The sequence below is a fragment of the Pyricularia grisea genome (genome assembly GCF_004355905.1).
Source record: "Pyricularia grisea strain NI907 chromosome Unknown Pyricularia_grisea_NI907_Scaffold_4, whole genome shotgun sequence".
In the NCBI taxonomy this organism is placed as follows: Eukaryota; Fungi; Ascomycota; class Sordariomycetes; order Magnaporthales; family Pyriculariaceae; genus Pyricularia; species Pyricularia grisea.
In genome coordinates this window covers 117829-144439 of record NW_022156718.1, presented here as the reverse complement: position 1 = coordinate 144439, position 26611 = coordinate 117829, and the positions used below count along the sequence as shown (strand labels likewise).

Sequence of the window (26611 nt, the reverse complement as noted above, 5' to 3'; positions counted from 1 at the left end):
TCGGACTGGGAGGCATCTTGGTGAACTTTTACTGCCCAAAGATGAGAGCGTAAAAATCAACATGGGCTACGAGGGCTCCAGCATACGGCATGGTGGGTTAACAAGGGACCTGATATGGGCAAACCGAATGTTAATTCCCGCTCACTCGACTCAACATCCCCACGCTCTGCATAGGCGGTGGTTTGAACAGGGGCCGGTCGAGGGAAGTCTTGGGCACGGAAATTACTGGGGATGTTTCCCTGACGGCACCGCTAATACATGCCGAGTTTATAAATGTTGCCGGGCAAGCCGCCCGAATTACACAAGTTTACGGGAATTTTGTTATTGGTCAACGCATGCATTTTGTCGCGAGTCGGCTTTGGTAAAAGCGCTATAGCCTATACTGGGAGTTAAATGCACGTAGTTGGACGGAGACGCGCAATCTTAGGCCCCCGAAAAGGGCGCAAGGGGAAGCGCTTTTGTGATGTGTAGTATTACCGATGCGGAATACCGTGGTGTTCTGTTTATGTTTGATTGAGAAAGAAAAGAATAAGACATCCATTTTTCATTCTAGGAATATTATAAGGGGTCGCCCATATTTCTGGGATAAAATTGAGTTTGTGCCATGCCAACGGTTCTCTCCAGTGAAATTTACCTTAACGACCAAATCTTGGTCTCTTTTTAAAGTAGCAAAGTCTACTTTACCAGGATATTACACCACCATCCTTTTGCTTACCGTGGTCACCATCGGCCCCCTAGACACAACCGTTACATTTCCCATCCACAAGTATCGTAATGCACGATGATGCAGCGCTGCCAACTTCTTCCAAGGCAATTTTTCAATTGCCAACCCGAAATCTGCTTTTGTTATCGAGTCCGTTCACCAGGTAAGTTAACTCTCACCCAAAGTCGGATTATCTCTTTAAGTCAAATCCTGCACTCTAACCAATGTTCGCATGCATATAGCGTCCAGCTTATATGGGTTCTGACTCAAGCCTTTGGACCAGTGAGAGCCCCCTATTTAACGCTGATCCTATGAATCGAGGAATTAAACATTGCTTTATACCCACAGCGCCAACTCCGCGATCTGGGCTTTACCGAAAGCGGCATTCCCATGGTTCTGCTAGCCGGGCCTATTGCTGGTGCCGTTGTGCCTCCGCTTCTTGCCGTTTCAAGCAACGGGTCCCGTGGGCCCTGGATTATCGCTGGAGTCATGTGCGTAATGACTTCGCTCATGGGCTTAGCCTGGGCCAAAGAAATAGGCCTTACGATTGCCAAGGTCTTGGGTTATGGGTCGGCTGCCGGCTTGGCAGCCAAAATTACAGCCGTCATCACCTTATATGTGATGAACATAGCAATGCAGCCGGTGTTATTCAACCTACGAGCCCTACTTATGGACTTGTGTCCTTTGGAGCAACAGGCTGAAGCCAGTCTCTGGATTACGAGATACTCGACCGGAGGTTCCGTAATAGGTATGAGTCTTGCCTTTTTTTTCTCGCCTTCCTTCAAGTTTTTGTCGACAAATACTTGTGGCATTATGGCGGCACTATTCTTTGTTCACTCTCTAGTGGTTCGACGCTATCGAACGACGTTGGCAATATACGAGTTGAAGGCAGACATGTCAGAAATGACTTCTCTCCTGTCAAATGCACGTCAATTACTCAAAAAGTCTAGAAGTTTGTCAACCACGACTCGCAGGGTTTTCCGCAATCAACTACTCGCCTGGGTTGCCTGGTTTCCTTTACTGTTTTATATGGAAAAGTAAGTTTTCTTTTTCTTCTTCCCACTTCCAGGAATCTGTGTTTGTTTGATGTTCCCTACTTGCTTGAATAGTTCAAGCTGTCAATAGCTAAGACAACGTCGTATCGCAGTCTTGCCACTAGAGCATGTATGCTCCCCTTCTGAACTCTTTTAAACTTCGATTATGCTTGCAAGCCACTTACCGAAAGAACTAGATGCAGCAGAGGCAGTATCGTCCGGCCGCACCACCATAAATCCCGAAGAATTAAAAACCGCCGCGAGCGGGATTATTCTGGTTTTTCATTCGTCTATTTTCCTCAGCGTTATGCTGCAAGGAACATTTGCCCGACAGCCAGAGTTGGAATGGCATCAGGACAGGAACCCCTGCCAGGCCAACTCGGGCTATGACTACCACAAGAGAGATTTGTTCCGGCTGTGGTCTCTAGCTTTATTGCTAAGCGCTTTTGCTTTCGTGGCATTGCCGTTCCTCAGCAACGTACCAAATGCTCTGGGGATCGTGATCGGCGGGCTAGGAGCCACTTTTTCCGTTACACACTGGATACCCCACGCCCTTCTCGGCGCGGAGTTGGCCAAAGAGCGGCAGGACGTGATGTGGGCTGCAGACAGCCGGAGCCTAGATCCAGCCGCTGCAGTTTTGGCTTTGAACAACCTGGTTATTTGCATTCCGCAGATAGCCTCAGCTTTTATCGCCAGTCTCTTCTTTTGGACCATCGATCACTTTGGCCTATCCCTAAATACATCGTGGGTGCTGTTGCTCATATCACCCGGCCTATTCGCCGCGGCTTGGGATAGCCGAAGCTGGAATTTTGAAAAAAGCTGAAAGTTGCAAGGCAAAAGCAAAAGAAGCTGATGACAGAATATATTTCTACAAATAACAGTGGAGATTCATTGAAGAGAAACACGGGGGGTTTTCGGACTGGACCCACCCCCCGCGTTCGCAGCTCCACCAAACAAACGTCTTATACATTCGTTAGCCATATAGGTAGCTTTTGACCAAATTAATTTGTCGAAAAGCCGCGTGGCCGGTAAGGTACATAGTATATGGAGTGGTCCACCCTGCGATTCAGCAGGGGAGGGGGTATAGTCTACTATGTACTATACTATACTATACTATATTACAGTATATAAGCATTGAGAACTATACCATGGTACTTCCACTGACATATTAATGGTTTGTATCCAACGAACGGGCTAGGCATGTACCTGAAAAGTTAATGCGGATCAGAGTTTACTATAGCAGCAACTACCAATAGAACTACCAATAGGATGTCAAACCATCCCGATTCCGCTACCCCCTGTTCCTGGGTCACCCGAAAAATCCACGACTCATAACGTAGTATGAACGGACGTATAGGGCGACCACTGCGTCACGAGGCAAAAGCTCATATAAAATGACCTGTGTATCAATGGCACCTATTTCACATTTTTGCAGGCGCTGAACTGCAATTACATGGTCGTAACATCGTGAAGGCAGGCCGGCCATACATAAGCTATTCCCAAATAATTTGTCACTCAACCAGCAAGTATTTATTGCACCACAGCACAGCTACCATGGCTGAGAGCCTGAACTCATGTGATCAATGCAGCCGCCGCAAAATTCGCTGCTCGCGGATCATTCCCACATGCGAACAATGCCTGAAGGTCAATCGACAGTGTACATACAGCCTCAACCGCCCTGTTGGAAGGCCCCGGCATCACCGTTCCATATCCGCTTCCAAGAAGTCGACCAAGGCCTCAACCGCAGCGCCCCAAAGAAGCGAGCTTATTCCAATTCTTCCACTCGGTATGCCTCCAGGCTCGGGTCTATACAAAGAAAATGGACAAAGCCGCGAACAGAACTGTTACTCGCCTGAGGCCCCTACCGAATCCAATGACATGAACAACAACGTCACAGATTTGGATCTCCTTCCGCCGATATTCGATGATGTACAGCACCTGGAGCAAAATCCGGACCACAAGAGCAGCGATACATACACTTCTATGCTTTCGCCTTATGAAGCCCTGGATTTCTTCTCTTCCGTTTCCAACACGGTTTCCCAAAATGTCACACCACCTTCGTCGATCTTCAAGGTCAGCACCGACAGTCAAGTCCCAGGGCTAGGGTGCGAAATTGGACCTCAGACGCACAATTTCACGCGCTATCGGAGTCCGTCCCCAGAGTCACCACCGGCCAGCTGCGAATGTTTGGATAGGGTTACAAGTTGTGTTTGCGAGCAGTTACGACTGGGCTCAAGATATCGCACCAAAGACTCGGCTTCTTGGAATGCTTGCGTAGCCAAGTGTCTGTCAGCGGTCCGAGAATCGAACCGAGTCCTCTGCATTATGTTGACCTGCGACCAGCCCCACCGCGACGCAGACATGGCGGTTGCGATGAGTCTGTTCTTGTACATCAAAGACCTTCTTTTGAACGAGTTTAAATTTGACGGCGATGAGCAGGATCTGACGTGCGAGCGCCCTGCCTTGGCTGACGAGCTACGACGAATGCGTATTGCCTTTCTCAAGGTCGTCAACATGTGGGACTTATCTTTGCCACTGGCGCACCTTTTTCGGGGAGAAGGCGAGATTGAAGTTTGCCTCCGCCGCCAATTGCAACTGCTGAGGGAACAGATTCAAGCTGTTATACCTTCCGGGTAGTGATCCAGTGCTTTCTTTATACCGTTTTGTTACATAAACTTGAAAAATAGAGAAGAACTAGCAGTAATTTCCGGTGGCGACATGAATACCTTTGCTACTGTAGACATATTACCCTACAATAATGATTCGTTTGGTGGCAAAGACGGTCTCTAGAATGATATAATTGGAGACACATGTGGTAATATATACGGCGCGGGTCCAAATTTTATGTATTTGTTAAGATTGGATCCAAATCGTGCATTTCCTGTACTGCCGTAGTGTATACACCTACCCCTGAATGAACGTACCAGCCACTAAGGTACTCCCTCGAATTTGCCCTGCACCTACACGTAAATTATTAAGCTCCATCAGGAATCTTTTTTTGGTCTTGTCGCTAGTGATAGCACCTTATTAGGTATTTTGTTTATGTTTATCCCCAGTTTGCGGAATTTCGGTTTCTTCAAATAAACAAGGCCAATCCTCGTCGGTACATTCATTCAGGGGTAGGTTTGTACACGCATGATTCATGTAAAGAGTGCCTGACGTGCGAATCAACTTGAGATTTTGAAGCTAACCACCACTGTACACATAACTCGTCAAGTTTAATTGAGACAGCATACAATCTTTGAAATCTGACGAGCATGTGCCTTGACTTTGGTTTGAGCTAAGGCATTCTGAAAAAGAAATCTTATTGCAGTTCCCTGTGACGCAAGATATCTCCGAATAGGGCATTCTTGTCTGATCCTGTTCATGGAAAGTCCGACGGGGCTGCACATCATCACCAAATTCCGGGAAGCTTAAAAGCTGAAAGAGGTGGTGGGTTCACGCTTCTCTTCGTCGCGCTTGAAGCTGAACGAGGTGGTGGGCTCACGTTTCTCTTCATCGCGTTTGAAGCTGAACGAGGTGGTGGGCTCGCGCTTCTCCTCGTCCCGTTTGAAGCTGAAAGATGTCGTTGGGGCGCGATCTTCCAGCTGCCCTTCGGAGGTAGGAATAAGAGGTGCTGCAACTCGGTTAGAGTAAGTGTTCTGAATGGGTTAAGAAAATCTACCTACCTGACAACCCTGAGATGCTGAAGAGGGTAATGGCCAAGCACAGAGAAATAGACCTCATTTTGACGATGTAAAGGAAAATATTTCTTATTGCGGTTGAACGTTCTGAAGCCTATCGCGATATTCTTGAGCGAGTTGAGGACAATCGAGTCTTCCCTTGTTCTCGGAAAGTACATAATAATGTTATATAGTCAAAGGAGATAGTCTATAGTCTTGAGTTCGCACATCGTTTGCTAATATCCGGATTTTTCGGGCATCGGATTAGACCGGAAATTATTATGCATATCCCCTGCGCTCTTGCCGCGTATCAAACGTTGTCTCGGCCGAAGGTTTGGAGAAACCGGGCCTCTAATCGGGATGGATCATGGCGCTCTACGGCTCGGGGTAAAAAATCCCGGACAATTAACTAACACATCGAAAAATTCCCGAGTCGGATAAGAATTAAAACAGGGGGGGAAGGTAAAAAAGAAAAAAAAAGACGAAGAAGCTAAACATGAAGCTCGCACCTCGACAGGGCTTTTTCTTTGATCAAATTACGGTATAGCTCTTTGGACATTTGCGCTTCATTCATCCCTTCATCCCTGGCCGTCCGTATAACTTTTGTTGTGTATACCAGGCGTCCCCCGCCTCCAAGTATTTTCGAGACGATGCACATTTTCTATTTTTCCGATCCCCCTTCTCACGACTATATGAGCGACTTGGTCAAAACACGGTTCCAAAATACAATGCTCTGGACGAATCTGATGAGCCAAATGAAGGACAGCAAAAACACCACAAGCATCATCGTTCAGCAAATCAAGGCCTCCATGGATGGAAACTGCTCTACCCATTGATCCAGCTACTTTTACTGATCGGTGCAGTCGCCGCTACGTGGGCTGTTGCACGCATGCCCAGAATGGGCCTTCATGATGAACGAAACCCTACAGACGGCCTTACATTTACCGGCGGTCAGCTCACAATTGCTCAACATCTCAAAACTAGACCCTGTGGTCACTCGGCAGACGAGGCTGTTGCACTGGGCTGCGAGTTCGATCAAGTAACAACCTCGTGGCTCCCTCCTAGGTGTATTGATTATGAGCTGCAGGAAGATTTCTTGCGCCTCAAGGAAGGGGGCTGGCAGTTCTGGGGTGATGACCAACGGAAGCAACAGTTTGAGCTGGAAAAGATTGGCTTTATCACTGACGAGATATGGGCCACCAACGAGTGGCACATGTGGCATTGTTTATATGTGTGGCGGAAGCTCGCGCGAGCTGTTCACTTTGGATCCCCGATAGACGGTTCGACTTTGAGTCTCACTCACACTGATCATTGCGCCAAAATGACGGGAAGTGAATACGCCACGACTCAGCCAGAGGTCCGGACCTTGGTTAGTATCAATTTCCCGCCTTGTTAGAAGAGGGTCGAGAGATAAGGAAACTTGACAGGATAGGGATACAGACACAAATCGTTCGTATCCACCAAAAACCGCTTTTCACATTTGTTAATTATATGCACTATCTAGCATGTTAGTCCCGCTTTTATTTGTAGTATAACTTCAAAAAATATAGGTCCGAAATAAGGTTGTTGGATTATCCGTTGTTTTGTAAAATCCCGGAGTTGTTGAATAGGAGTCGTGTACACCCCAACCCCTGAATGAATGTGCATGTGGATAGGTACTCGACTTTACCCTGTAAATACAAGCAAATTGTAAAGCCCCATTTAGTACCTCCCATGTTTCCTAAGCAAGGCAGGTTAACACCTAACTAAACCCGTGTTGCTACCCATTATTGTTAACAATTTTATTTGCTTGGCAATTTCAAGAAGACAATAATTGACTAATTCAACTTTGTGGGCCGCGAAATATTTACCTTTGCGAACGCCAAAACTTTGGTAATCACCCACCAAGATGGACAAAATATCTAAAATCCCCATCGTTGCTTAAGAGTCGCCAAGCACGTCCTGATCATCGAAGGGCCGGTGCGCACCAATCCACTCAAACGACTCAGCCCTGTTGCGGCATATGTGTTTTGCGCCATACCCGTCACTTCCACGAGGAGGTCCCTGTCCTGAAGCACCCTCCAGTGTCATGTCACCGTGGCACATAATGGCCTGCCGTAGATAGTCAAAGCACTGGCGAGTCCTTGGATGCGCCCTGCCCTTGGTTGGAAGACCTTCGGATCCAGTGGGGCCAAGACGAACAAGAACATCGTACGCGTTCATGATGTCATACTATGAAGAACGGTATCAGCGCAGTTGTCCTTTATGCAGGAGGTGGGACAATTTGGTGAGAAGTTATGAACAATAAGAAAAGCTACTGACCAGACACTTCATCTGGTTCACCCAGGATACCATATACAGCTGGCCAAAGCCATTGATCTTGAAAGGTTGGGGGATTGTGTCCGGATACTGATCAAGGTCGCCAATGTTCACGTTCCCACTTCCCACTTTGATAAGGTGTGAGCGTGGGATTCTAGAGGCGATGACTAGAGACAACGGAACTCACTTGGGACCAAGGATCTCCATCGCTCCAACACCTCGCGCGATTGCGCTTCTGAGGTGAAGTTGGGAGTGTAATTCTCCACCTGGTCCTCAAAGATGACTTGTTCGTAGGAAACTTGATGACAAGACGGGAAACAGCAGAATATTGATGATCAGCGTCAGCTATGAGGTGTTTGTTTTCTTGCCGGGGGTTTGAAAGTGTAATCTTACCCTTCGGAAGAGCGCCGTAAATGTCGTCGCCAACCTGAAGAGGACGCGGTGGCTGGCGGAGTAGCACGAAAAGTGCGCTGGCGATCAGAAGCAAAAATAGAAGCCATTTGAGCCAGTGAAAAGCAGTCCAAAACTTGGACCTGACAAATCGACGGCTATGATCCGAATGGCCATGGCCGAGTTCTTGGCTTAGCATTCCATCGCTCTCGAACGAGGGCTTCTCCGTGAATCTTTCGAGTTCTGGACTCGATTCATGGACTATACTCATTCTTGTGGACATGATCAGATGCAGTTGGTAAAAGGCGTTGAAGATGCTGAGTGATGCAGGTTGAGCTTTGTGTATAAGATACAAGAATGCTCGAGAAAAAAAAAAAAGAAAAAAAAAAAGGAAATTGGTGGCTGATCAAGCACGACGTTGGCTCCCAGTCAAGTTGGCGACTTTTCATCGCAAAGTGATTGGATCCGATGTGTTGGGTCGGGGGAAAAAAAATGCCCTTAATTTTCGGCTTGCAATGATGGATGGATGACCAGGGGTCGGGGTAGTCAGGTCCGTCAAAAACGTAACCTCGTCATAGCTTCAAGGGAACGCATCCAAACTTGTTCCTCGAAGCCCTATTCACCTTTTTGTGTCTCTGTTTGCTTCAATTTAACCTAGACCTCATGATCAAAAATACGAGAGCGCAAAAAACGCTAGAAGATGTCCATCTGCTGCCATCTGCTGGCGACGATGGCCGGAGCATTTCTGGCGCCCAGAGATGGCGGCGTCCCCTATCGTACCTGATCCTGTTCGGTGCCGCTGTCTCGGTGGTGCTGACATTCGCCATAAGCACGGTATACAACGCGGCCAAGCCAGGAGTAGGCGGCTTGGGGGACGCAAAAGTGGCCCGTCGCCCGTGCGGATACACGGCCGCCGATGCACAGCGTCGCGGCTGCGTGTTCGACCTGCCAAACTTCGCTTGGCTTCCCGAAGACTGCGTGGACCATGACCTGAGCCGTAGCTTCATGGAGGAGCAAGGCGAATGGGAGTTCTTTCGCGACCGCAACAAGACTGCGCGAGTCACCATCGACGAGGTGTCGCTGGGCACGTGGGAGTACTTCATCAACGGCCGCGTCCACGTCGCCCATTGCTCCTTCTCCTGGCTTCACTTCCACAAAGCCCTCGCCATGGGCCATAAGATTCATGGCCAGCACAATCTGGAACACACCACCCACTGCACTCACGTCCTGACCAAGGCGCGTCCTTATCCGGAGGACGTCGAGATCCGCGTCAAGATAGCCTTCCCTGACTGCGGCTACATAGATAGGGACTACCCGGGCTAAACAAAGATTGGTATGAAGGAGTGGATGCCGAGGTGATAGAGAAGAGCTCAGGCAATTGTTAGCTACCATGGAGTTCTAAAACACGCAAAAGGCGTCAAGCTCTGCTTTCTTGAACCAGGCCAGAACAGAAATTTCTTTTGCTTTTTTCATCAATAACTAAAATTAAGACTGCAATGTTTTTACCATGGACTTATAGCGACCGAAAGGGTGATGGATAGTGTACATAGGGCCTGGATATCAAACTGATCAACCCCCCTGCGTTAGTTAATCGTCACAAATAATCGTTCCAAGTCTGCTAATCTTAGAATATAGTCATGCCATCATTCAGATATCTGTGAAAATTCAACAACGCACACAATTTTGCAAAATAGAGTGAAAGCCGACGCTCAACGCCCAGTGCGGTCCCATCCCAATGTGCAGATTTGCGAGGTTTCGGGACTCACGGTAATTTCGAGAGAGTTTAATATGACCGATTGGCTAAAATTCCGGAGGTCCCTCCCAGTGTACGAAACTGAATCTCACTAAACCGCATTCTGGTGTAAAAATCAGAATCTAATGATTGATGAGCAATCGACCCTTTCATCATCACTCGCAGTATAGTCGATGCTTCGTCTACTGGTACTAATCCTACACTAAACAAAAAAGAATCTTCGACAGCCGCCATGGATTCTCCGGACTTCTCTGAGAGGAAGCATTTCCTGCCGATGAACAGCCCGGGTGTTGAGGCTGCCTACTGTGACAGGAATGTTTCGGCCCAAGGCCGCGGACCTGTGTCTAGAATTAAGGGGTGCTTGACACAAAGGGTCCAGTACAGCCTGTGGCTTGTCCTGTTGTATCAGCTGTCGTTTCTCACTACCGTGATTTTGCTCATGCAGTTTACAGCAAAGCCCGGTCACCACGACAGTCTTGTCTTCAAGGTCAGAGAGTACGACTTTTCAGGCTACCAGTGCGCTCCCCTGGGGGCGCCCCCGGAGGTGGCGCGGCGACGTGGCTGCGAGCTGGATACGTTCGCACTGCACTGGTACCCCAGGGAGAGGCTCGAGGACCCCGACACCAGGGAGCTCATGCGCAATTTTACCGACATGGGCTGGCCCCGGTACTACGACCGCGAGGCCAAGAAAAAGATTGACGTCTTCGATCCGGCCGAAAGCCAGGCCTGGGTCACCAAGAAGGAGCACTATTGGCACTGCGGCTATACCACTATCCTCTCCCACCTGTGGATAACCAAGGGCTTCGACCCCCCGGTGACCTATGCTCACACCATCCACTGCGTGACCATGCTCTTAAACCTCATCGAGAAGAATCCCCCGCCCGATCTGTACGAGGTGGCCGCCAATATCAAGACCCCGCCCGATCCCGAACATTGGCCTTTGGTAAGTCCTTTGGAAACCACCGCATCCCCTCGCCAGTTTCCGGTAAGCATTCGGACTGACGTGCGCCCGCCCTGGTACGAATAGATCAAACCGCCATACCCATGCGCCGAAGAAGGAATCTTTTGTCATTAGGGCTTTTTGTCTTTCTCGTTGGAAATATAGTTGCTTTCTCTGGTATCTTTATGGTCCAAGTTTTCTACATGTCAATTTTAATACTTGCTTTACGGATGGTTGGAGTACCGTTGTGGTGGTACACGTGGGTATGTAATGCCGACTTTTTATCATTCATAGCAAATATCAAGGATTGTCTCCATCGACACGGGTATTTGGTAATACTGAGGCTTCAAATAAGATCATTAACTGGGCCGACTGAACCAGGTGGTTGGGCAAGGTTGTTTTCATGATTTTTCGTCACTTATTTTTGATACTTTTTCCCCCTTTATCATCGGCTTGTTGAAGTTGTCTTATAAATTTGTACTAGACAAACAAAATTCAGGCTTGCTCATTGGTAAAGCTGACAATCAGCAATGGTAGACTACATTCCTTTTCTTTCTGAGCCTCATGATTCCCCGCCATGGTTAGAATGATGAATGTGAGACGTTGAGTGGGCTGCGATAAGGGCCGTCACGTTTTCCGCCTGGTGCTTCCATTCATAACTGCATGTGGGGAACTTGAGGTGAAGCAGGCTGTTAAAAATATCCTTTTGGCGCGCGAGATCCCAGTTGATGAGCATGTCGGCGCAGTGGGCGCTGTGGGCGTAGCTCGAAGTCCAACTGTCCATGGGCCGGTCCAGGGCGACGGCACGGTGGAATTTCTTCCAGATGAGGGCGCAGTGCGCCATGTGCTGATGCCAGGGTACCCAAGCGCTGGCGAGCTCACCGTTAATGGCAACGTGCTTGGGTATCATGGCCTCGGCCGGGGGCGTCAGGTTGGTCCGCGCGAACTGCCAGTCCTGCGCGTCCCAGTCATCGCCCAGCTGCTGATCGTAGCACTCGGGCGGAACCCATGCGAAGTTGTGCAGCTCGAACTTGCAGCCCAGGGCCCTTGCCTCTTCAGGAGTGTTGCCGCACGAATAGAGGATGGGTGCCGTCGTCTGGATGGCGGCGGCATCGTGGCCCCAGGAAGGGCGTGGCGGTTTTCTGTAAGTGTATACTTTATAGAATAGCTCGGCGATTCCACAAATGCCAAGGACGCCCATGGACAGCCAAAAGATCTTCAAGAGTGAAGGGTCTTTCACAGGCTGTCGTTTTCGCCAGGCCGGTCGGTTATTATCGGTGTCTCGAGACAGTAGGGAGAATAGCATGGCTGGAGACGGATACAATCAATTTGCATGCCTTCTTAGAAAGTGTAGTGAACAAGGGAAAAGTCGTGGAAGGAAGCTTACGCAGGACACGTCGAGCCATGATCCTTTGCTAAGCCCAGAGCCTTTACACCCAAGGTTCCTGTCGCATTCCTTTGATCCGCGGTGGGAACAAGAGAAATTCCCGAGTGAAACTTCGCGCATTTTTTCGTTCCGAGCCAATCGTGTTCCAGCACGACTCCGGATTCAGCAGCCCCAAAATTCCCGGTAGGAACCCTATCCCATTTTGTACACAGCGCTAGATCCGCTGGTCCAATATCGTCTTAACTCACCATTCTTGTATCTATTCCACGTCACCGTGGGCGACTTTCTGTTCCATTACTCTGTCCATACAGCTCCAGTATTCTTGTGCTTCGTTATGTATACCGACTCCGACTCGGAATATACTTCTGTACCATTCCTGTCCGACGAGGCAGGAGATGGGACCGAGCGAAAAGACGGCCCTGCAACAAGGTCAAGATCAAAGCGTTTCCTCGGCTGGGCAGTGGGATGTCTGGCCCTGGTAAGCATCTTGACGGGAACCGGTGCAATCATCTCCGCTGCCCGCCAGCCAAGTGTCCAAGTCGACATTCCCAACAATGACTGCGGCAAGTCGCCAGCCGAGGCGAGAAAACGCGGCTGCGTCTTCGATCCCATGACACACAAATGGACACCCAAGATCTGCCACTTTCCTGACATAATGCACGAGTTTCTGGCCGTCAACTCGACGTTTTACTTTGACGCCGAGCACCTCCATGTGATCCCGCCGCGGGAGCTGTGGGCTGGGGAGCTCACGGTGTATTACCCCACCGTCAATCACCATCTCCGCCACTGCCTCTATACATGGCGCAAGCTTTCGTACGCCTACATGACAAACAGTTTGCTCGATAAGGAGTCCGCATCTTTTAAGCACAATGAACATTGTGTGAAATATGCGGACCCGGAGCTTCCCACTCACAGTACTTTAGAGTCCCGCCTGGACTACGCAACCTGTACGACTCCTGGTCATAGACAGCTGGACTATGAGTGATGAAACGGAGACAGGGTGGTGGAGCTGTTGCTTGTCTTGTCTTTGTGCAGTTCGTGTAAATAATCGAGTGGCAGAAAAAATTAGTTCAACTCCACAACAGAGCTTTTCTAGACTCATACAAAATAGCCATGTCTAAAATGGTACAATTTTCGGGAACATGGCGCAATCTTTTGTAGTAGTCAATATATACCAACTCTCCGTATTTAAATACCCATTGAACCGTGCCTTAGCCCATTAACCCCCTACACCTCTCCTCCCTCGTGCAAGTCAATAAAGTCCCGCGTATCCCAAGGCCTACGAGCATCTATCCAATCCAAGGCTTCAGGGTAACTTCTGCACACGTGCTGCTGACCGTATCCATCAGTACCTGCCTCGTGATGCGCCTTGCTCCCTTCGAGGGTCATGTCCAGGTTGCAAAGAATGACCTGCTTTAGATAGTCAAAACAATGGCGGCTATGAACCGAGCTGTGTCCTTCTGGGACGTGCGTCTCGGCGCCGGATGGGCCGTTGCGCAGCACCATGTCGTAGGCGTTCATGACGAAATACTATGCTTGTTGTTTCCTTCACCATTAGAGAGATGTGCTGCTGAGGAATTTAAAAGAAAGAGACAGGCTATCTCTAGGCAAAAGCTCACTGGCGAGGATAACTTACTAAACAATGCAGTTGGTGTACCCATGAAACCATGTACAAGTTGCTAAATTCCCCTTGCTTTTTGGGAACGATTGGTGAACCCAGGTTCTCGTGACCTGCGGCATTCTTTACCTGGACCAATCCCCCTCCTCCTATGCAGGCGTTTTGTTCAGTACTGAAAATACCTGCTGTAGAGAGGAAAGAATTAGACCCAAATGCAACTTACTCGGAACGAGCTCCTGCCAGTGCTTTCTAATATGCATGGTCGATGCTTCGGATGTGTAATTGGGAGTCGAGTGTTCAATTTTGTCTTTGAAACTATAGATTTGGGTGGAAACTAAATATTTGACGGCATTAACACCAAGCGCATATACGGACTTTGATGAAATATGGGCTGGGAGGGAAGGGAGGGTGTGGTCACTGAGAAAAATCAACACTTTTCTTACTGGTAGGCACAATCAGGTTTATGTCTTGGCCCGGCTGCAAAGCGCAATGGGGCTGGTTACGATCGATTAGGATCGTAATAATGACAAACTGAACCGCAAACAAAAATAACCATCGAAAAGCCTTTACATAAAAGCAGATACTGTGCCAGAGCCCCTTTTTGGGCTGCTCCAGGGCCATGGCCCCCTTTCCATGGAGCATGTACACACGCTCTGTATCTTCCGAGGATCTTGTGCTCGAAGAAGTGAAGGCCATGTTTTCTGGTGTTAGCAACGAATTTGTTAATGTCGAACTTTTCTGGATGTGGAATCGGATGGGGTGCAGTGGTTGTTGATAGGTAGCGGCATACCTTTCGCACACTGATCAGTCGTCGATTTTTTGTTTTAAGGATGACCCAGCGGCTGTGAATGACGGACAGAGGAAGTTGCAGGGTATAAAAATGCCCGAATTTTACCAAAGTTTTGGCACTATTCAATCGGCAGTGGTGTTTCGGGAATAATAAAAATGACCGTAATTACGGGGGTTTTTTTTGTCTGCTTTCCTTAATCCGCTGTCCCCACTCCTCGTCCTTACACCCCCCTTTCTCTCTCAACAGCGCTGCTCTTTACGTATTGGGCTCGTATAAAAGAAACAAAACTGGTTAAGGTGATAAAAGTGCTAGGATTATTCAGCATAGCAACTGCTTTACGCTCTTGTACCGATAAAACTTCGTTTCCAAAGCTCGCTCAGTGCTCCCTTGAATCACTCACTAGATACGCCCATATATTCATGCCCTTCTGTAAACCGTTTTTTGCTGGTTTCGGTTCGCCTTCCGGGAAAAGAACAGCCATGGCTCCTCTTCGAGAATCCTCGGATTACGATGAGGAAGTTGAAGAGGGTCTCCTCGGGAGAGGCCCTCTAAATGACAGAGGTTCGCAATGCGATCGAAATGGCAAGGTCAAGCATTGGTGCAAATGGATCATTGTCTGCATCTTCTCAGCCACTTTGATAGCACTCATCTTCACTCAGGTCCACTCTTCGGGGATGCTGAAGTCATCATCACCATCTTTATCATCTCCAACAAGTACGATATCAGGCAATCCCCATGTCCTTTGTTTCCATCTTTATTCCATATTTGCGCCCTGACACAATCTTCCAAACCAGTACAAACCTTTGAGACTGTATTCCCAAGATTCGGCGCCCTCAGCATATATTCTGGCGGTACCAATGGCGAGAAAGAGGAAGCATGGGGCCAGTTACTGGAAACTAAAGGTCTGTTGGCACTAGTACCATAAGGCCACCTAAATCTTGTGTAGGGAGCCTTGATTTAACAAGCCGTCTAGTACCCAAATGGCTGAGCGTATCCGACAAGGAGTTGAAGGCAATGGGGAAGGATTCCACCCACTCCGATGGATACCCATGGCATCGCAACGAGGATGGCACAGTGGAGGCTGTGACGGAGCTGTGGCATCAGCTGCACTGTTTGGTACGTCTTCGAATAGGCCGCCAAGCCTTGCCACAGACCCTTATAACTGAGCTAACTCGAGCCTACTCTTTAGGACTTGATCAGGAAATACATTAACAGAGACAATTGGGACTATAGTAAGAACCATGCATGGCAGTGGGGGCCATATAGATTGCGTCAGCACGTTGATCACTGCGTCGAAAACCTGAGGGTTGCGATCCAGTGTACTGGAGATATGACGCCTGTCTTGGAATACGAAAATGATGATCAGGTCTGGCTGGATTTCGAGACTAAACACACATGCCGCAAGTATTAAGCCAAAGTAAAAGTGAACTTTTATAGCACAGCCGACGCATACCAATTCATAAGTGGCTCTGGAGTATTGGGTAGTTTGAGGGTCTTGCCCCGGTAATGTACTCTAAGTTTAATATTAATAGATTTGAGCTTTTGTAAGGGGAGAGACTATCAAGGTGCGCCTTACGCATTAAAAAGCGCGCTCCGGTTATATACATTGCGGCTGTTACGTGCGTGTGGCTAGAGCCTGTATGCCATTGAACACAGCCTCAGGGGTCGACGACTTTGAATATCCCGTCGTCGCCGCACATACCAAAGTCGATCAGGTAAATGAAGACGATTCGCAGTATCTTATCGTGCGTCTTGACCGGCAGCTAGCCGCTCAACCCGGGCCCGGTACTCGTCTGTGCTTAAGTATATGGTCTGTTTGCAATGTGCTTGGTGGTGTTTGGAAGTTGAAAGAGGGACTTGGTAATGCGGGAGCGAGAGGCAAGGTTGGGATTATGAAGTTAGGTAAAAACCCGTTAGGCAAGCAGTCGGTTGGCCATCGAAGATATCATTTTGGCTCTAAGACACCAAAACCACCCTACTGATCCTTTTAAGAGCTCCCAAAGGCTGTTACTTTTCCCCCCTCTACTCTTTTACCCTGGCCAACTGTGGCAGCTTGTCGTTCATTCTGGCCAGTTTGGCGAATCATAATTTTCCTCTGCCTCACGTTTTCATTCGTGACCATCGTTCACGCTCAACAATGTAGCAGGAGCAAAACAATCTCAAGTAGCTGGTTTTCTACTGACAGACCCTCCACGTCGAAACTGTTTGCTATTCCAGGCATGGATACTGCGGTACCACAAAAGACTTCTGTAGCAAGAGCAAGTCCAAAAGACCCAGATGAATTGTCAAAAAAGCAGGCACTGTCTCGTGTTGATGGCTACTATAAGTCTTGGGCACCTGGCCGGGCATGCAACATGTTCTACCCAGAACAGATACCCAGGGGCGTGTATAGTGTACACTCATCCCCATCTTGCATTCGCCACCACCAACCCAGAAACTTGGGGTAAACTTTTCCTAACCTGCATATCCGCCTGGACGAATGGTTTTGCTATCATGTCAACACAACAATTCGAAAAGTGAGAGATTTCGTCAGTCGCTGGAGAGATGCATGACGTGCCGCCATTACGGGCTCTGGCCTTCGAAATGAACAAAAATTGCTTAATGGTCCGGGGTTTATCCGGGACGGCGTGGTGGATTACGAGTTTAATTTTACCGGATGGTTTGGAGGGAATCCAGGACCTCTTTAAACGGGACGAACAACTAAAAATAATTCCAACTGTGATTCTAATTGTAAACCAGCTGCGCAGGTGCCTCTTCGATTGAAAAAAAAAAAAAAAAAGAAAAAATACCATTCAATGTTTGCGACCACCATGCAGTTCCATCAACCACGACCGTGTAGTAGATTGCTCCCCTCGGCTTTCGCATATTTCCCATTACATCGAAAAAAATCGAAAAGCCGAATTCCCCTGCGGTTTTATGGGTCTTCCGAGACCCCATCAACGTACTCTCCATCTCCGTCGCAACCTGGCTCTGTATCAACCACTTTGATAAAATATTCCCATGAGACCCTGGCGCGTTCGATGCCCGGCATGCGTGCCATATCATCCCGACTCGGAGCTTGAGATAGGTGATCGATGGATTCCTCATCCATCAAAACGAATAGGAAGCCTCGCAAGCCACTATGGAGGTCGTCAAACCCGTAATCGTGGAAATAGCGCCAGGAAGTTGCCACGTTCACATTGTCGAGGGCTGCCTTGTCCTGACACGATAAAGTCATGGTATCGCGCAATGAGATCATGGGTAACCACCAATCATGCGTGCAAAACTTTTCCTAAAGCTCGGGCATGCTTCCTTTCGCACGAAATATCATGTCTTTTGTAGGCATTTTGCTTTCTTAGGCTGGGTCAATAGCTAGGCTAGCGGGTGAGGTGGATGTCTTGATGAACTCGGGGACTGCCTCTTCGTTAACTGCTACGTCGTTTCCCATGTCTCTGCCTTGGTAAATCCAGCTCGATTGGAACCATGACAACCTAAGTCGACGAATGGCATCTAGGGCACGTTCGAATTTGCCATGGTCTTTGTATGACGTGCGAAGGATGGTGTTGATCGCAGCTGCTTCCAGCTTCGGCGAAAGATCTAATCCAATCCTTCCAAAATCGACGGTTATTATCGCCTGGGCGTTCCTCCCCATGTACGGTTCTGAAAAAGGAGATCGCGCTGTCCTCGGACTGCTGTAGAGTAGGGTAAGATTGAACCAAATTGGGGATGGGATTAGTCTCAGGGCTCATCCCTGAAGCCCAGAGCTCCACCAATTGAAAATGGGTATGGTCAAATGTGATAGAATGCTGTCTTTTTGTGGTATAGAAGCAGTTTTGTGAGGGGGGGGGGGGNNGGGGGGGGGAGAAAAAAAAGGTAATTGAATTGTCTGCATGTCTTTGCTCACAGTACGCACAAATTCATATTCACAAAGATGCTGCAAGTATACCTCAGGTAAGGTAAGCAAGTGCAGGTGTCTATTGACGTTTGCACCTTTACCATAAATGGGCGATTAGAAGAACGAAAGAAAAGAAGAAAAAAATTTGTTTAGTCTAGTCGAACTTGTCTTGTTCATCTTGACGCGCCCCGAAATTTCATTCTGAAAATTAAAGCATGGTCGATTATTATATACGAACCCTTACTTGATACGAACTATTACTCCGTATCGTGGAGACTTTTTTTCTTTCTCATCCATTGGACTGTTGGAAGCCTTAGCATTGTCCGTTGGTTGGGTCCGCCCACAAGCGGGGCCGACTTGAATAAGATAGACTAGTAACGCTATTAACGCATAAGCGCCTGGTTAGAATTCCTGCGTCAGACTTTTTTGACAGGGGTTCCGGAATCTCGGAGCCACATCGTTGTGCCGGAGTCAATGGACCCTTAAACTCCATACCGATTTTACTATCAGCATCCGCAGAATATTACCCGGACGGAGACATGCGCCTCATTTGTTGGCAAGTTTCTTAGTTTTTTTTGAAAGATTTCCCAAACTTTCATTTGCAGCTTTGCTGTGATCGCATACGTCGTTTCTCAGCGGTGACTACCTTACCTACCTACCTACCTAGCCTAGGTACCGATTGATCAATCTTATCTTTTGGGCTGGTGGTGTAAGCCTATCATCAACAGACGAAGCCTACCTGCATACACTCAAGCATCATGGATTTTACTCAAAACATCCACAGTGCTTCCACAGCCTGTGATATCTCATCAAAAGCGATGGAATCCTCAGATAGACCCAGAACCGGGGTTCTTAGGCGGTCTTGCGAGTCTTGTCGTGCGCTGAAAGCTCGCTGTATCCACGTACCAAGCTCCGGGTCCAGGTGCTGCAAAAGGTTAGTAACACTCGGAATCCCGGCTCCTGTTAGATGGCCTCAAAGTCCTTGTTCTTTTTTGCCCTCCTTGTTGGTAATCAGCCAATACTTATCTGAATATTCCTTGTGTAGATGTATAGACCATGGCCTCGACTGTGTGTTCGAGGAGGCCATTGCCAGGCCAAAGAGAGCCCGTGCCACAGCGTGAGTGACAGCCTCTACCCAAGTCTTTTATGATATTTCATTGTCCCAATCGCACTATAAATCCTGTGCTCCGTATAACCCCTAATGAAAATACTAACATAACATCCATCATGTGGTTTGAAGTCGCACCCGAGTAAAAGACGTCGAGGAAAAGATAGATAGTCTCATAGCCCTCATCGCCGCTAGAAAAGAGCCCCAGACGAAACTGATGGACAAGACCGTCCCCAACTTGAACATTGCAAATTTCTTAGACACTGAAGGAAACTTTTCCTTCCCCAGCATCATCAACAATCCTGGTTTGGTGTTCAACCAGTCTGAGTTTCCAATCACTTCACCGATGACGGACATGGCTCTGTCATCTAGCATCAACGATGTCTTCTCCAAAGGCATCGTCACTTTTGAGGCAGCGCAAAGCTACTTGCAAGCTTTTGTTGGCGATGCCGCCACGTTTCCTTTCGTTGTCATCTCGCCACACATGACGCTGGACTTCTTGAGGAGAGAGAGACCTTGTTTACTTCTTGCCATTATGGTTGTTTGCTCCCAAGACTCTGTTCAGGAAACCTTGATTGCCGAGTTCAAGAGTTATATCGCACAGCATGTCATCGTCGAGGCTCGCAGGGGCATCGACCCTGTACAGGGCTTGATTGTCTACTGCAACTGGTAAGATTGCTCGATCCGTCTTCACAAACCCGGAAGAAAATCAACCAAGAATATAATAATGAATCCCGACTTCCAAAAACAGGCACAACAGATGCGCCAACCCCTCTGTTCAACAGCTATATCAGCTGAGTCAACTTGCAGTCACTCTGGCCGGGGATTTTGGACTCCCTTCACTGTCAACCATCAGAGAGATGAACAGCAGCAACGCCAAAATGTCACGGTCCACTCGAGAACTGAATTCGCAGTATCTCGACGAATTAGAGAGAATAAGGACCTACCTCGGATGCTATCACGTCTCGCACGGCATGTCAATCGGTGTCAGGAAACCCACGCACCTCCTGTACAGCAGAAGGATAGAAGGAGCCGCCAAGATGATTGCCAGCCTCGAACAGACTGCCAACGATACTCTGATACCACATCTCATTCGCCTCCAACGTTTTGCAGAGGATGTTCAGAGGACCTTTGACTATAACGACCTCGATGGCCTTGATGAGATGGATGGTCTCAAACTGCGAGCCACGGTCACAATGCTGGATCGACAACTCTCACAGATACTTGAGGAAATGCCAGTTGAAGTGCGCCAAAACAGTCCGTACCCTGATTTTCTATAGCTGGTTTCCCCTTATTTCTCTTGAAACCACCTCCCCAAACTTGATTTCTGTTTCTTCAAAGTACACTCAAGCTAACAGCCCCTATAGCTGACATTCAACTCGAATCGAATTTCCTCCGCATCTACATCTCAGAGATTGGCCTCCAGATACCAGCAGGCCACTTGAAACTAGAAGGACGTTGCTGTGGCTGGTGTTCCTCAAACCACCGCACAGAGCTTATTATCACATGCATACGCGCCACCCAGAAGTATCTCGACCACTACTTTGCCCTCCCGGATGCTACAGTCTCACGGCTCAACGTCTTGCAGATCGGTCGGCACATGTACGCAATAACCATGCTGGCCCGGGTCATGATGCGCGACCAGATCGGCAAGCTCGACATGGCTCTCCTGGGCGAACTCGCAGCTGCCCCGGCCTATGTCCAGGCGTCGGAGCGGAAGCTTGCAAGACTCATCACCACGATGCCGTGTGGCAAGCAAAAGCAGGATATGATCTGGTTGTTCTATCGGATATTCAAGTTGGCGTCAAATGTAAGTCACTTTTTTTTTTTTTTTTTTTTTTTTTTGCGAACCCCTATCCGGGCCAATTCACGGGAAGATGTACAAGGCCTAACGCAACATGTCTACACGCAGTGGTTCGAGGGAGCGGCTGAAACAGGTCAGATGAACGTCGTGGACTTTGATACCTGCATTGCGGGTTTCGATATCAGCCAAATCATCCTCAGCCCTGTGCGTAAGGGTGAATGTGACTCTCTAATTCCGCCGCCGGCCACTATCGACTGTTTAAACGAGCTGACGACAACCCCGGAGACTGTATCGGAGCACTCAGAGCTCGGGTCAGCCGATGTACCGTTCTTTCCGAACCAAGAGATGCTGTGGACGGCAGACCTCAGTGATTTTACGCCGCCAGATAACAATAACTGGTTCAGTATGTGAAATACGTTGTTTGTTTTCCATTCTTTCTTTTTGGCCATCTAAATTTATTATCGGACGCATAATTTCCGTCGTATTCGAGCCCAGAGGCAGTCATATTGATCATGTATCAGAGTCCAATTTTGTATTATTCGCCAAGAAAGCGTTGGATGATAAAAAAAAAAACAAGTAACGATCATATTCTGAAGTCCTTGTAAGACCATTTCTCCGTGACCGTTGACTTGCCTTGCTTCCTGAAAGGCCGCTTCATCCTGGCCTCCATCTTGCCACGGACTATCAGACTGCGATACCTGTCCTTGAGTAGATTTCCCTCAGGTTTGAGTAACCGCAACGAGTCCTGCAGCTCGTCGGGCAGGACAAGCTCTAGGTCCTTCTCTGGCAGCCGGAACTTACCCAACTGCCTGCGCCTGAGTTCATTCTCATCTCCCACGTCGCTGTCGTCGCTCATCTCGACCTTGGCCAGGGCGGCCGCCTCCCGCTCCTCAATCTCAGCGGCTAGTTCCTTTATCTTGGCCGACTGAATGTTCTTGAGCTTTTGAGCAGCCTTTTCTTTCCGCCTCTGCTCCTCCTCTTTCCTTCGCTTTATCCTGTTACGCTGTGCTTGCGTCTTCCTCTCCGGCCGCTTGGACTTAATTGGCAAATCCTCACCGCCGCTCGTGAACCCTTCCCATGCTGAGTCTTCCTCCCACTCTGATAGATCAGCCCGAGCCTCAGCGGCCTCTGCCTCCGCCGCTGAGCGCGCGACAGCCTCAGCCCGCAATTTCTCGGCTGCCTCCTCTGCCAATCTCTGCTTCTCTGCCTCTACAGCCTTGGCACCCTCTGCGTTGTACCGCTCAACGTAATCGGTGAAGAGAGGGTTGTAGCTGTAGGAGCCTTCTGGAGTCGGAACGGCAGGCACAGGTTTGCCATTGGCGGCTAAGCTTATGGGTTGGTGCCTCAAAGTCTCTGGGGCTTTTGCCTTGACCGGCTTGGACACAAACTCGAGTTTATCACCAGTCTTCAAAACGACAGGTCCTTCCTCTGGTTCTGCCTCCGCCCAGACGTCATAGCTAGCATCGGCGATGGTGATTGTAGATTCGTGATGGCCGTCGGCGACCTTCCGCAGGCGGTGAAGTTCTTTCTGCGCCACGAAATCCTTGCGAATCCTCTTTACCGGGAGAACGCCGTCAGTCGTTTTGCTGTCAGCGGATCGTTTCCTGGAAGACACGGCAGGAACTGCTGAGCGTGCTGCAATGATCTCGTCTGCCTTTAGAGTTTTCTTGATATGCTTGGGGTGCTTCTTGGGTATGGCAGAATCTCCGACCACATCGAGGGTAAAGAGCGATTCTGACGGTCGCTCTTTGTAAACACCACTGAAAGGTTGTAAACTTTGTTAGCACACAGAAGATCGAATAAGGACCTCCAAGTCGCATGGACGACTAACTAACCCTTGGATAATCTCCTCGTTCCGCTTTTCAAGACCCTTCTCTACTTCGGTAACATCGACATGTTTTCTCCATGCCTTTTTGCCTTTTCGGGAGGGCTGTTTGTATTGCTGAGGCGCCTCAGGGTCGGCGGACAAAGGACCAATAGCAGGCATTGTGTCTTTCGTAAATCGCCGACAGGATTTGAATAGAGGGCCTTTGAGGATATTCAGGCTCGTAAGTCGAAACGGATTTCTTCAGGCTGTCCAAGGACCCTTCCCAAAGAGCGAAGCGGGGATGGGCAAAATTTCCTGAGTCCATATTTGATAAAGCACCTTGAATGCTTATCAGCACGTGCATCACGGAGGCGGTCTAGCCTATTTCGAGTTGCCAAGAATTAATAGAACTGGGGCTATGGTCTCTTTCTTTTTTTTTTCTACCATAACAAACGGTTGATCAAAGTCCCTGACCTCCACTGGTACCATGTGCAAAGTACCTGTAGAAATTATCATGACAGAACATGATAATCGCAGGAGTACAATACATCATAATCTTTATAGGGACTCCGCCACAACCAAGCTATTTGCATTGTAGATTAAGAGACATTTTTTTAACTTCTCTAAGCGCATAGTCTGGACAAGACAGAAATCAGTTACTTCTAGATCTCAGGAAAGTACCCGGGTACGTTATCTATGATACAGGACCGTACCCAAAGTAATGTACCTGAGCTCGGTAGGGTACCCATCGCATTGGGATGGAGTCTGGTACATTCTTGTTGCACATGGTCCCGGAAATGACACTGGTGGATCCACCGCCAAATCCAGCTCCAGTTGACATTAGCATGCGGGTTGGAACTGTGCCTGGGCCAGCATGGCACAACGCAGCACTTCATGCAAAAGATGTACATTCGTTAGCATTGACGAACATTAAGTCTGATTATCCGACCATACCGCTAAAAATATTTTTACTACTTTATACTAATTGCGGACAAAAAGGACTTTCCCCAACAACGCGCAACCTCAACCGTGTCGCCCCTCTCGGCGCCTAAACACAAAGACCGCCCGACAAAGCTGCAGCTACCAAGGCACCCGGACCGACTTGTACTGTTTTCGGTGGTTGGCCCCGTCTTACCTACGACTTCTCAGAGGAGTCCGTCCAGTTTGTGTAGCCCCTGAATCCAAACAAGACCTTCAAGTCCCATTCGACTACTTCGGCGTCAACGACCACATTCGCCAGTCGCATCCGACGCGGAACTCCCGAAACTGCCTCGTATCATACCGACGACGATAATCTTGATTAGAATCTCGCGACAAAATGGCACAGTCAGGGACCGGGGCATACAACAACCCCTTGAAGAAATTCAAGTAAGCTCGGGTAGCTATCCTGTATCGGGGCTTGCGGCTCTAGATGTGTATGCGAATTTTGTGCTGAACCAACTCTTCTTTTCATAGGTTGGTGTTTTTGGGTGAACAGAGCGGTACGAATACATGTCACCGGTGATCTCTCGGACGTTAGGGACCACGCAACTGACATTATGTCTTCTATCCATCGCAGTCGGCAAGACTTCTCTGATCACTCGATTCATGTACGACTCTTTCGACGGCATGTACCAAGCTACTATCGGAATCGACTTTCTCTCCAAGGCAAGCAAGCCACCGCGCACCCCACCGATCAAGCGAATCCTCAGCTGGCACAGCGATCGACCAGTACGAAATGCTGACCTCGATGCTCCAATCTAGACCATGTACTTGGAAGACAGGACGGTGCGGCTACAGCTATGGGATACGGCAGGCCAAGAGAGGTTCAGGAGTCTGATTCCCTCCTACATTCGCGACTCGAGTGTAGCCGTGGTGGTCTATGATATATCAAGTAAGCGGCCATTTGTCATTGCAGGTGCCAGTGCTGGCTGTTTTTAAAAGGGCACTGCCGCCGTTGCTAGGCTCCTACTGATGCGCGACGGGTAAAACGTAGATGCGAAATCTTTCCAGAACACACGAAAATGGATAGACGATGTGCGGGCGGAAAGAGGCAACGATGTTATCATTGTCTTGGTCGGCAACAAGACAGACTTGAACGACAAGCGCGAGGTTACGACACAGCAAGGCGAGGAAGAGGCCAAGAAGAACAACCTGATGTTTATCGAGACCAGCGCCAAGGTTGGCCATAATGTTCAGCCGCTATTTAAAAGGATAGCACGCTCCCTGCCAGGCATGGAGGGTACCGAGGCGGCGCAACAGGCTGCCAGTCAAAGTACGCTACATGTGACCATCCTCAGCTTTTTCATGATGACCAACTACTAACCCTTCCGTTCTCCAGTGATCGATGTCAAGACAAACAACACACAGGCGCAACAGGAAGGATGCGCCTGCTAAGATGGACTGACGTCGTCAGATTCAGTTCTTTTCTTTTCCTTTTTTTTTTTCTCTCGATACATGAAGGCGACATGCTTATGGGAAGGTAATTTTTGCTGGCCATTGTTAAGACTAAGTATCTGCCAGAAGTAAGTAGTGTTGTATAATAACAAAGAATGATACTATGGGGCTATGGGGCCATGAATGATGAAAATGGGCTCTCTCGGGTGGTTTTTATTCTGCGCTCGGTCCTTGAAGCTATAACTACCATATAGGTACCTATGCACCTAATACATCATTTCACTTGACACTATCAACGTCATGGGTTTATGTGCTCTGTGGAAAGAGCATAGCGCCCTTACGACTCGCCAAGTTCATCCAGTTTCACAATGCGACAAATGCATATTGATTCATGCTAGAAGGGCGATACAGTAACTATACTTAGTAACTGGCAAGTTTGGGACATGCCAACTGTCTATCTGTCTCATTTGCTGCTCCTTTTATTTTTATTTTTGCTCCTCTTTCGACTCTTTTCTTTTCCTAGCCTCATGTTATTTACCTATGAGGAGACCTAGCAACCTAGGTACATGGGTACCTCCAATTACCTGGTTGGGAATGAAAATCTGGCGTTGCATTTACAAGTATAAGTCAAGTGATTGGTACCTGCCTAGGTACTCAAGCCTGTAAAGGCATTGTCTTGGATCACTTGACAACCAAGCTAGTGAGAAAGAAGTCGGATGATTCAGCAAAAATCGGTTTTCCCGGCTGCCGGGGCAGTCACCGAGTCCCGCGCCCAGGCGTCGTGGCGGGCATCGGCTTCTCGCCATCGTCCCCATTTAAAATGCTTTCAATTACCCAATGTGGCTTTCATCTGGAATGGCATTTGTAAGTGGCCATATAGTGACTTTTCAAGGCCCATTGTAAAAACGATCAATTGAAGTTTTTTTTAAGATTTTTTTTTTTTTTTTGCTGCATTGGCTGGAGATGGATTTGCAAATATTACATCAGTCTGCAGCTATCTCGCTACCTCTGGGATTGCATTTCTAATGGTTGGTTTAGAGGCCCAGGTATAATAAACAATGTGCTGG

At 48.5% G+C, this 26611-nt stretch overlaps 15 protein-coding genes across 15 annotated transcripts; 9 read left to right on the top strand and 6 right to left on the bottom strand.

The window, feature by feature from the left end:
* Window positions 1-758: 758 nt before the first annotated feature.
* On the top strand, window positions 759-1589 carry PgNI_06760 (uncharacterized protein; the record flags this gene model as incomplete). The annotated part of the gene is made up of 4 exons (XM_031126780.1): window positions 759-866; window positions 946-985; window positions 1052-1444; window positions 1548-1589. The coding sequence occupies exons 1-4, from the start codon at window positions 775-777 to the stop codon at window positions 1587-1589; spliced, it is 567 nt and encodes a 188-aa protein (XP_030980954.1). The 5' UTR covers window positions 759-774.
* Window positions 1590-3291: 1702 nt separating this feature from the next.
* PgNI_06759 (uncharacterized protein) lies at window positions 3292-4374 on the top strand (the record flags this gene model as incomplete). The annotated part of the gene is made up of 1 exon (XM_031126779.1): window positions 3292-4374. The coding sequence occupies one exon, from the start codon at window positions 3292-3294 to the stop codon at window positions 4372-4374; it is 1083 nt and encodes a 360-aa protein (XP_030981537.1).
* Window positions 4375-5150: 776 nt separating this feature from the next.
* On the bottom strand, window positions 5151-5463 carry PgNI_06758 (uncharacterized protein; the record flags this gene model as incomplete). Its single annotated transcript, XM_031126778.1, has 2 exons — window positions 5151-5353; window positions 5406-5463. 2 exons carry the CDS (start codon window positions 5461-5463, stop codon window positions 5151-5153), a joined length of 261 nt encoding a protein of 86 aa, XP_030981538.1.
* An 834-nt stretch (window positions 5464-6297) lies between these two features.
* Window positions 6298-6795, top strand: PgNI_06757 (uncharacterized protein; the record flags this gene model as incomplete). The annotated part of the gene is made up of 1 exon (XM_031126777.1): window positions 6298-6795. One exon carries the CDS (start codon window positions 6298-6300, stop codon window positions 6793-6795), a length of 498 nt encoding a protein of 165 aa, XP_030981545.1.
* A 524-nt stretch (window positions 6796-7319) lies between these two features.
* On the bottom strand, window positions 7320-8370 carry PgNI_06756 (uncharacterized protein; the record flags this gene model as incomplete). The annotated part of the gene is made up of 4 exons (XM_031126776.1): window positions 7320-7610; window positions 7701-7825; window positions 7885-7995; window positions 8091-8370. 4 exons carry the CDS (start codon window positions 8368-8370, stop codon window positions 7320-7322), a joined length of 807 nt encoding a protein of 268 aa, XP_030981546.1.
* A 380-nt stretch (window positions 8371-8750) lies between these two features.
* Window positions 8751-9410, top strand: PgNI_06755 (uncharacterized protein; the record flags this gene model as incomplete). Its single annotated transcript, XM_031126775.1, has 1 exon — window positions 8751-9410. The coding sequence occupies one exon, from the start codon at window positions 8751-8753 to the stop codon at window positions 9408-9410; it is 660 nt and encodes a 219-aa protein (XP_030981543.1).
* Window positions 9411-10072: 662 nt separating this feature from the next.
* Window positions 10073-12008, top strand: PgNI_06754 (uncharacterized protein; the record flags this gene model as incomplete). Its single annotated transcript, XM_031126774.1, has 3 exons — window positions 10073-10783; window positions 11403-11924; window positions 11949-12008. The coding sequence occupies 3 exons, from the start codon at window positions 10073-10075 to the stop codon at window positions 12006-12008; spliced, it is 1293 nt and encodes a 430-aa protein (XP_030981544.1).
* Window positions 11343-12086, bottom strand: PgNI_06753 (uncharacterized protein; the record flags this gene model as incomplete). The annotated part of the gene is made up of 1 exon (XM_031126773.1): window positions 11343-12086. The coding sequence occupies one exon, from the start codon at window positions 12084-12086 to the stop codon at window positions 11343-11345; it is 744 nt and encodes a 247-aa protein (XP_030981541.1).
* A 415-nt stretch (window positions 12087-12501) lies between these two features.
* Window positions 12502-13152, top strand: PgNI_06752 (uncharacterized protein; the record flags this gene model as incomplete). Its single annotated transcript, XM_031126772.1, has 1 exon — window positions 12502-13152. The coding sequence occupies one exon, from the start codon at window positions 12502-12504 to the stop codon at window positions 13150-13152; it is 651 nt and encodes a 216-aa protein (XP_030981542.1).
* Window positions 13153-13394: 242 nt separating this feature from the next.
* PgNI_06751 (uncharacterized protein) lies at window positions 13395-14045 on the bottom strand (the record flags this gene model as incomplete). Its single annotated transcript, XM_031126771.1, has 3 exons — window positions 13395-13697; window positions 13804-13934; window positions 14009-14045. 3 exons carry the CDS (start codon window positions 14043-14045, stop codon window positions 13395-13397), a joined length of 471 nt encoding a protein of 156 aa, XP_030981539.1.
* A 1009-nt stretch (window positions 14046-15054) lies between these two features.
* Window positions 15055-15986, top strand: PgNI_06750 (uncharacterized protein; the record flags this gene model as incomplete). The annotated part of the gene is made up of 4 exons (XM_031126770.1): window positions 15055-15289; window positions 15370-15477; window positions 15549-15691; window positions 15765-15986. The coding sequence occupies 4 exons, from the start codon at window positions 15055-15057 to the stop codon at window positions 15984-15986; spliced, it is 708 nt and encodes a 235-aa protein (XP_030981540.1).
* Window positions 15987-17489: 1503 nt separating this feature from the next.
* On the bottom strand, window positions 17490-17792 carry PgNI_06749 (uncharacterized protein; the record flags this gene model as incomplete). Its single annotated transcript, XM_031126769.1, has 1 exon — window positions 17490-17792. The coding sequence occupies one exon, from the start codon at window positions 17790-17792 to the stop codon at window positions 17490-17492; it is 303 nt and encodes a 100-aa protein (XP_030980906.1).
* Window positions 17793-18834: 1042 nt separating this feature from the next.
* On the top strand, window positions 18835-23428 carry PgNI_06747 (uncharacterized protein). The gene is made up of 7 exons (XM_031126767.1): window positions 18835-19383; window positions 19495-19566; window positions 19690-20226; window positions 20309-20814; window positions 20925-21367; window positions 21470-23124; window positions 23202-23428. Exons 1-6 carry the CDS (start codon window positions 19208-19210, stop codon window positions 21770-21772), a joined length of 2037 nt encoding a protein of 678 aa, XP_030980912.1. The 5' UTR covers window positions 18835-19207; the 3' UTR covers window positions 21773-23124; window positions 23202-23428.
* On the bottom strand, window positions 21945-23348 carry PgNI_06748 (uncharacterized protein; the record flags this gene model as incomplete). Its single annotated transcript, XM_031126768.1, has 2 exons — window positions 21945-23121; window positions 23197-23348. The coding sequence occupies 2 exons, from the start codon at window positions 23346-23348 to the stop codon at window positions 21945-21947; spliced, it is 1329 nt and encodes a 442-aa protein (XP_030980905.1).
* A 616-nt stretch (window positions 23429-24044) lies between the features above and the next one.
* PgNI_06746 (uncharacterized protein) lies at window positions 24045-25833 on the top strand. Its single transcript, XM_031126766.1, has 6 exons — window positions 24045-24536; window positions 24624-24649; window positions 24727-24878; window positions 24912-25041; window positions 25144-25422; window positions 25489-25833. The coding sequence occupies exons 1-6, from the start codon at window positions 24487-24489 to the stop codon at window positions 25542-25544; spliced, it is 693 nt and encodes a 230-aa protein (XP_030980911.1). The 5' UTR covers window positions 24045-24486; the 3' UTR covers window positions 25545-25833.
* Window positions 25834-26611: the final 778 nt, after the last annotated feature.

What these genes read in the sequence shown, in the direction of transcription:
- PgNI_06746 (XM_031126766.1), top strand. Translation starts at nt 24,487, where the DNA reads ATGGCACAGTCAGGGACCGGGGCATACAACAACCCCTTGAAGAAATTC. An exon ending in GTTTTTGGGTGAACAGAGCG is followed by an intron (nt 24,650 to 24,726) that starts GTACGAATACAT and finishes TATCCATCGCAG; the next exon opens with TCGGCAAGACTTCTCTGATC. An exon ending in GCTGGCACAGCGATCGACCA is followed by an intron (nt 24,879 to 24,911) that starts GTACGAAATGCT and finishes GCTCCAATCTAG; the next exon opens with ACCATGTACTTGGAAGACAG.
- PgNI_06747 (XM_031126767.1), top strand. Translation starts at nt 19,208, where the DNA reads ATGGATTTTACTCAAAACATCCACAGTGCTTCCACAGCCTGTGATATC. An exon ending in GGGTCCAGGTGCTGCAAAAG is followed by an intron (nt 19,384 to 19,494) that starts GTTAGTAACACT and finishes TTCCTTGTGTAG; the next exon opens with ATGTATAGACCATGGCCTCG. An exon ending in AGTTGAAGTGCGCCAAAACA is followed by an intron (nt 20,815 to 20,924) that starts GTCCGTACCCTG and finishes CAGCCCCTATAG; the next exon opens with CTGACATTCAACTCGAATCG.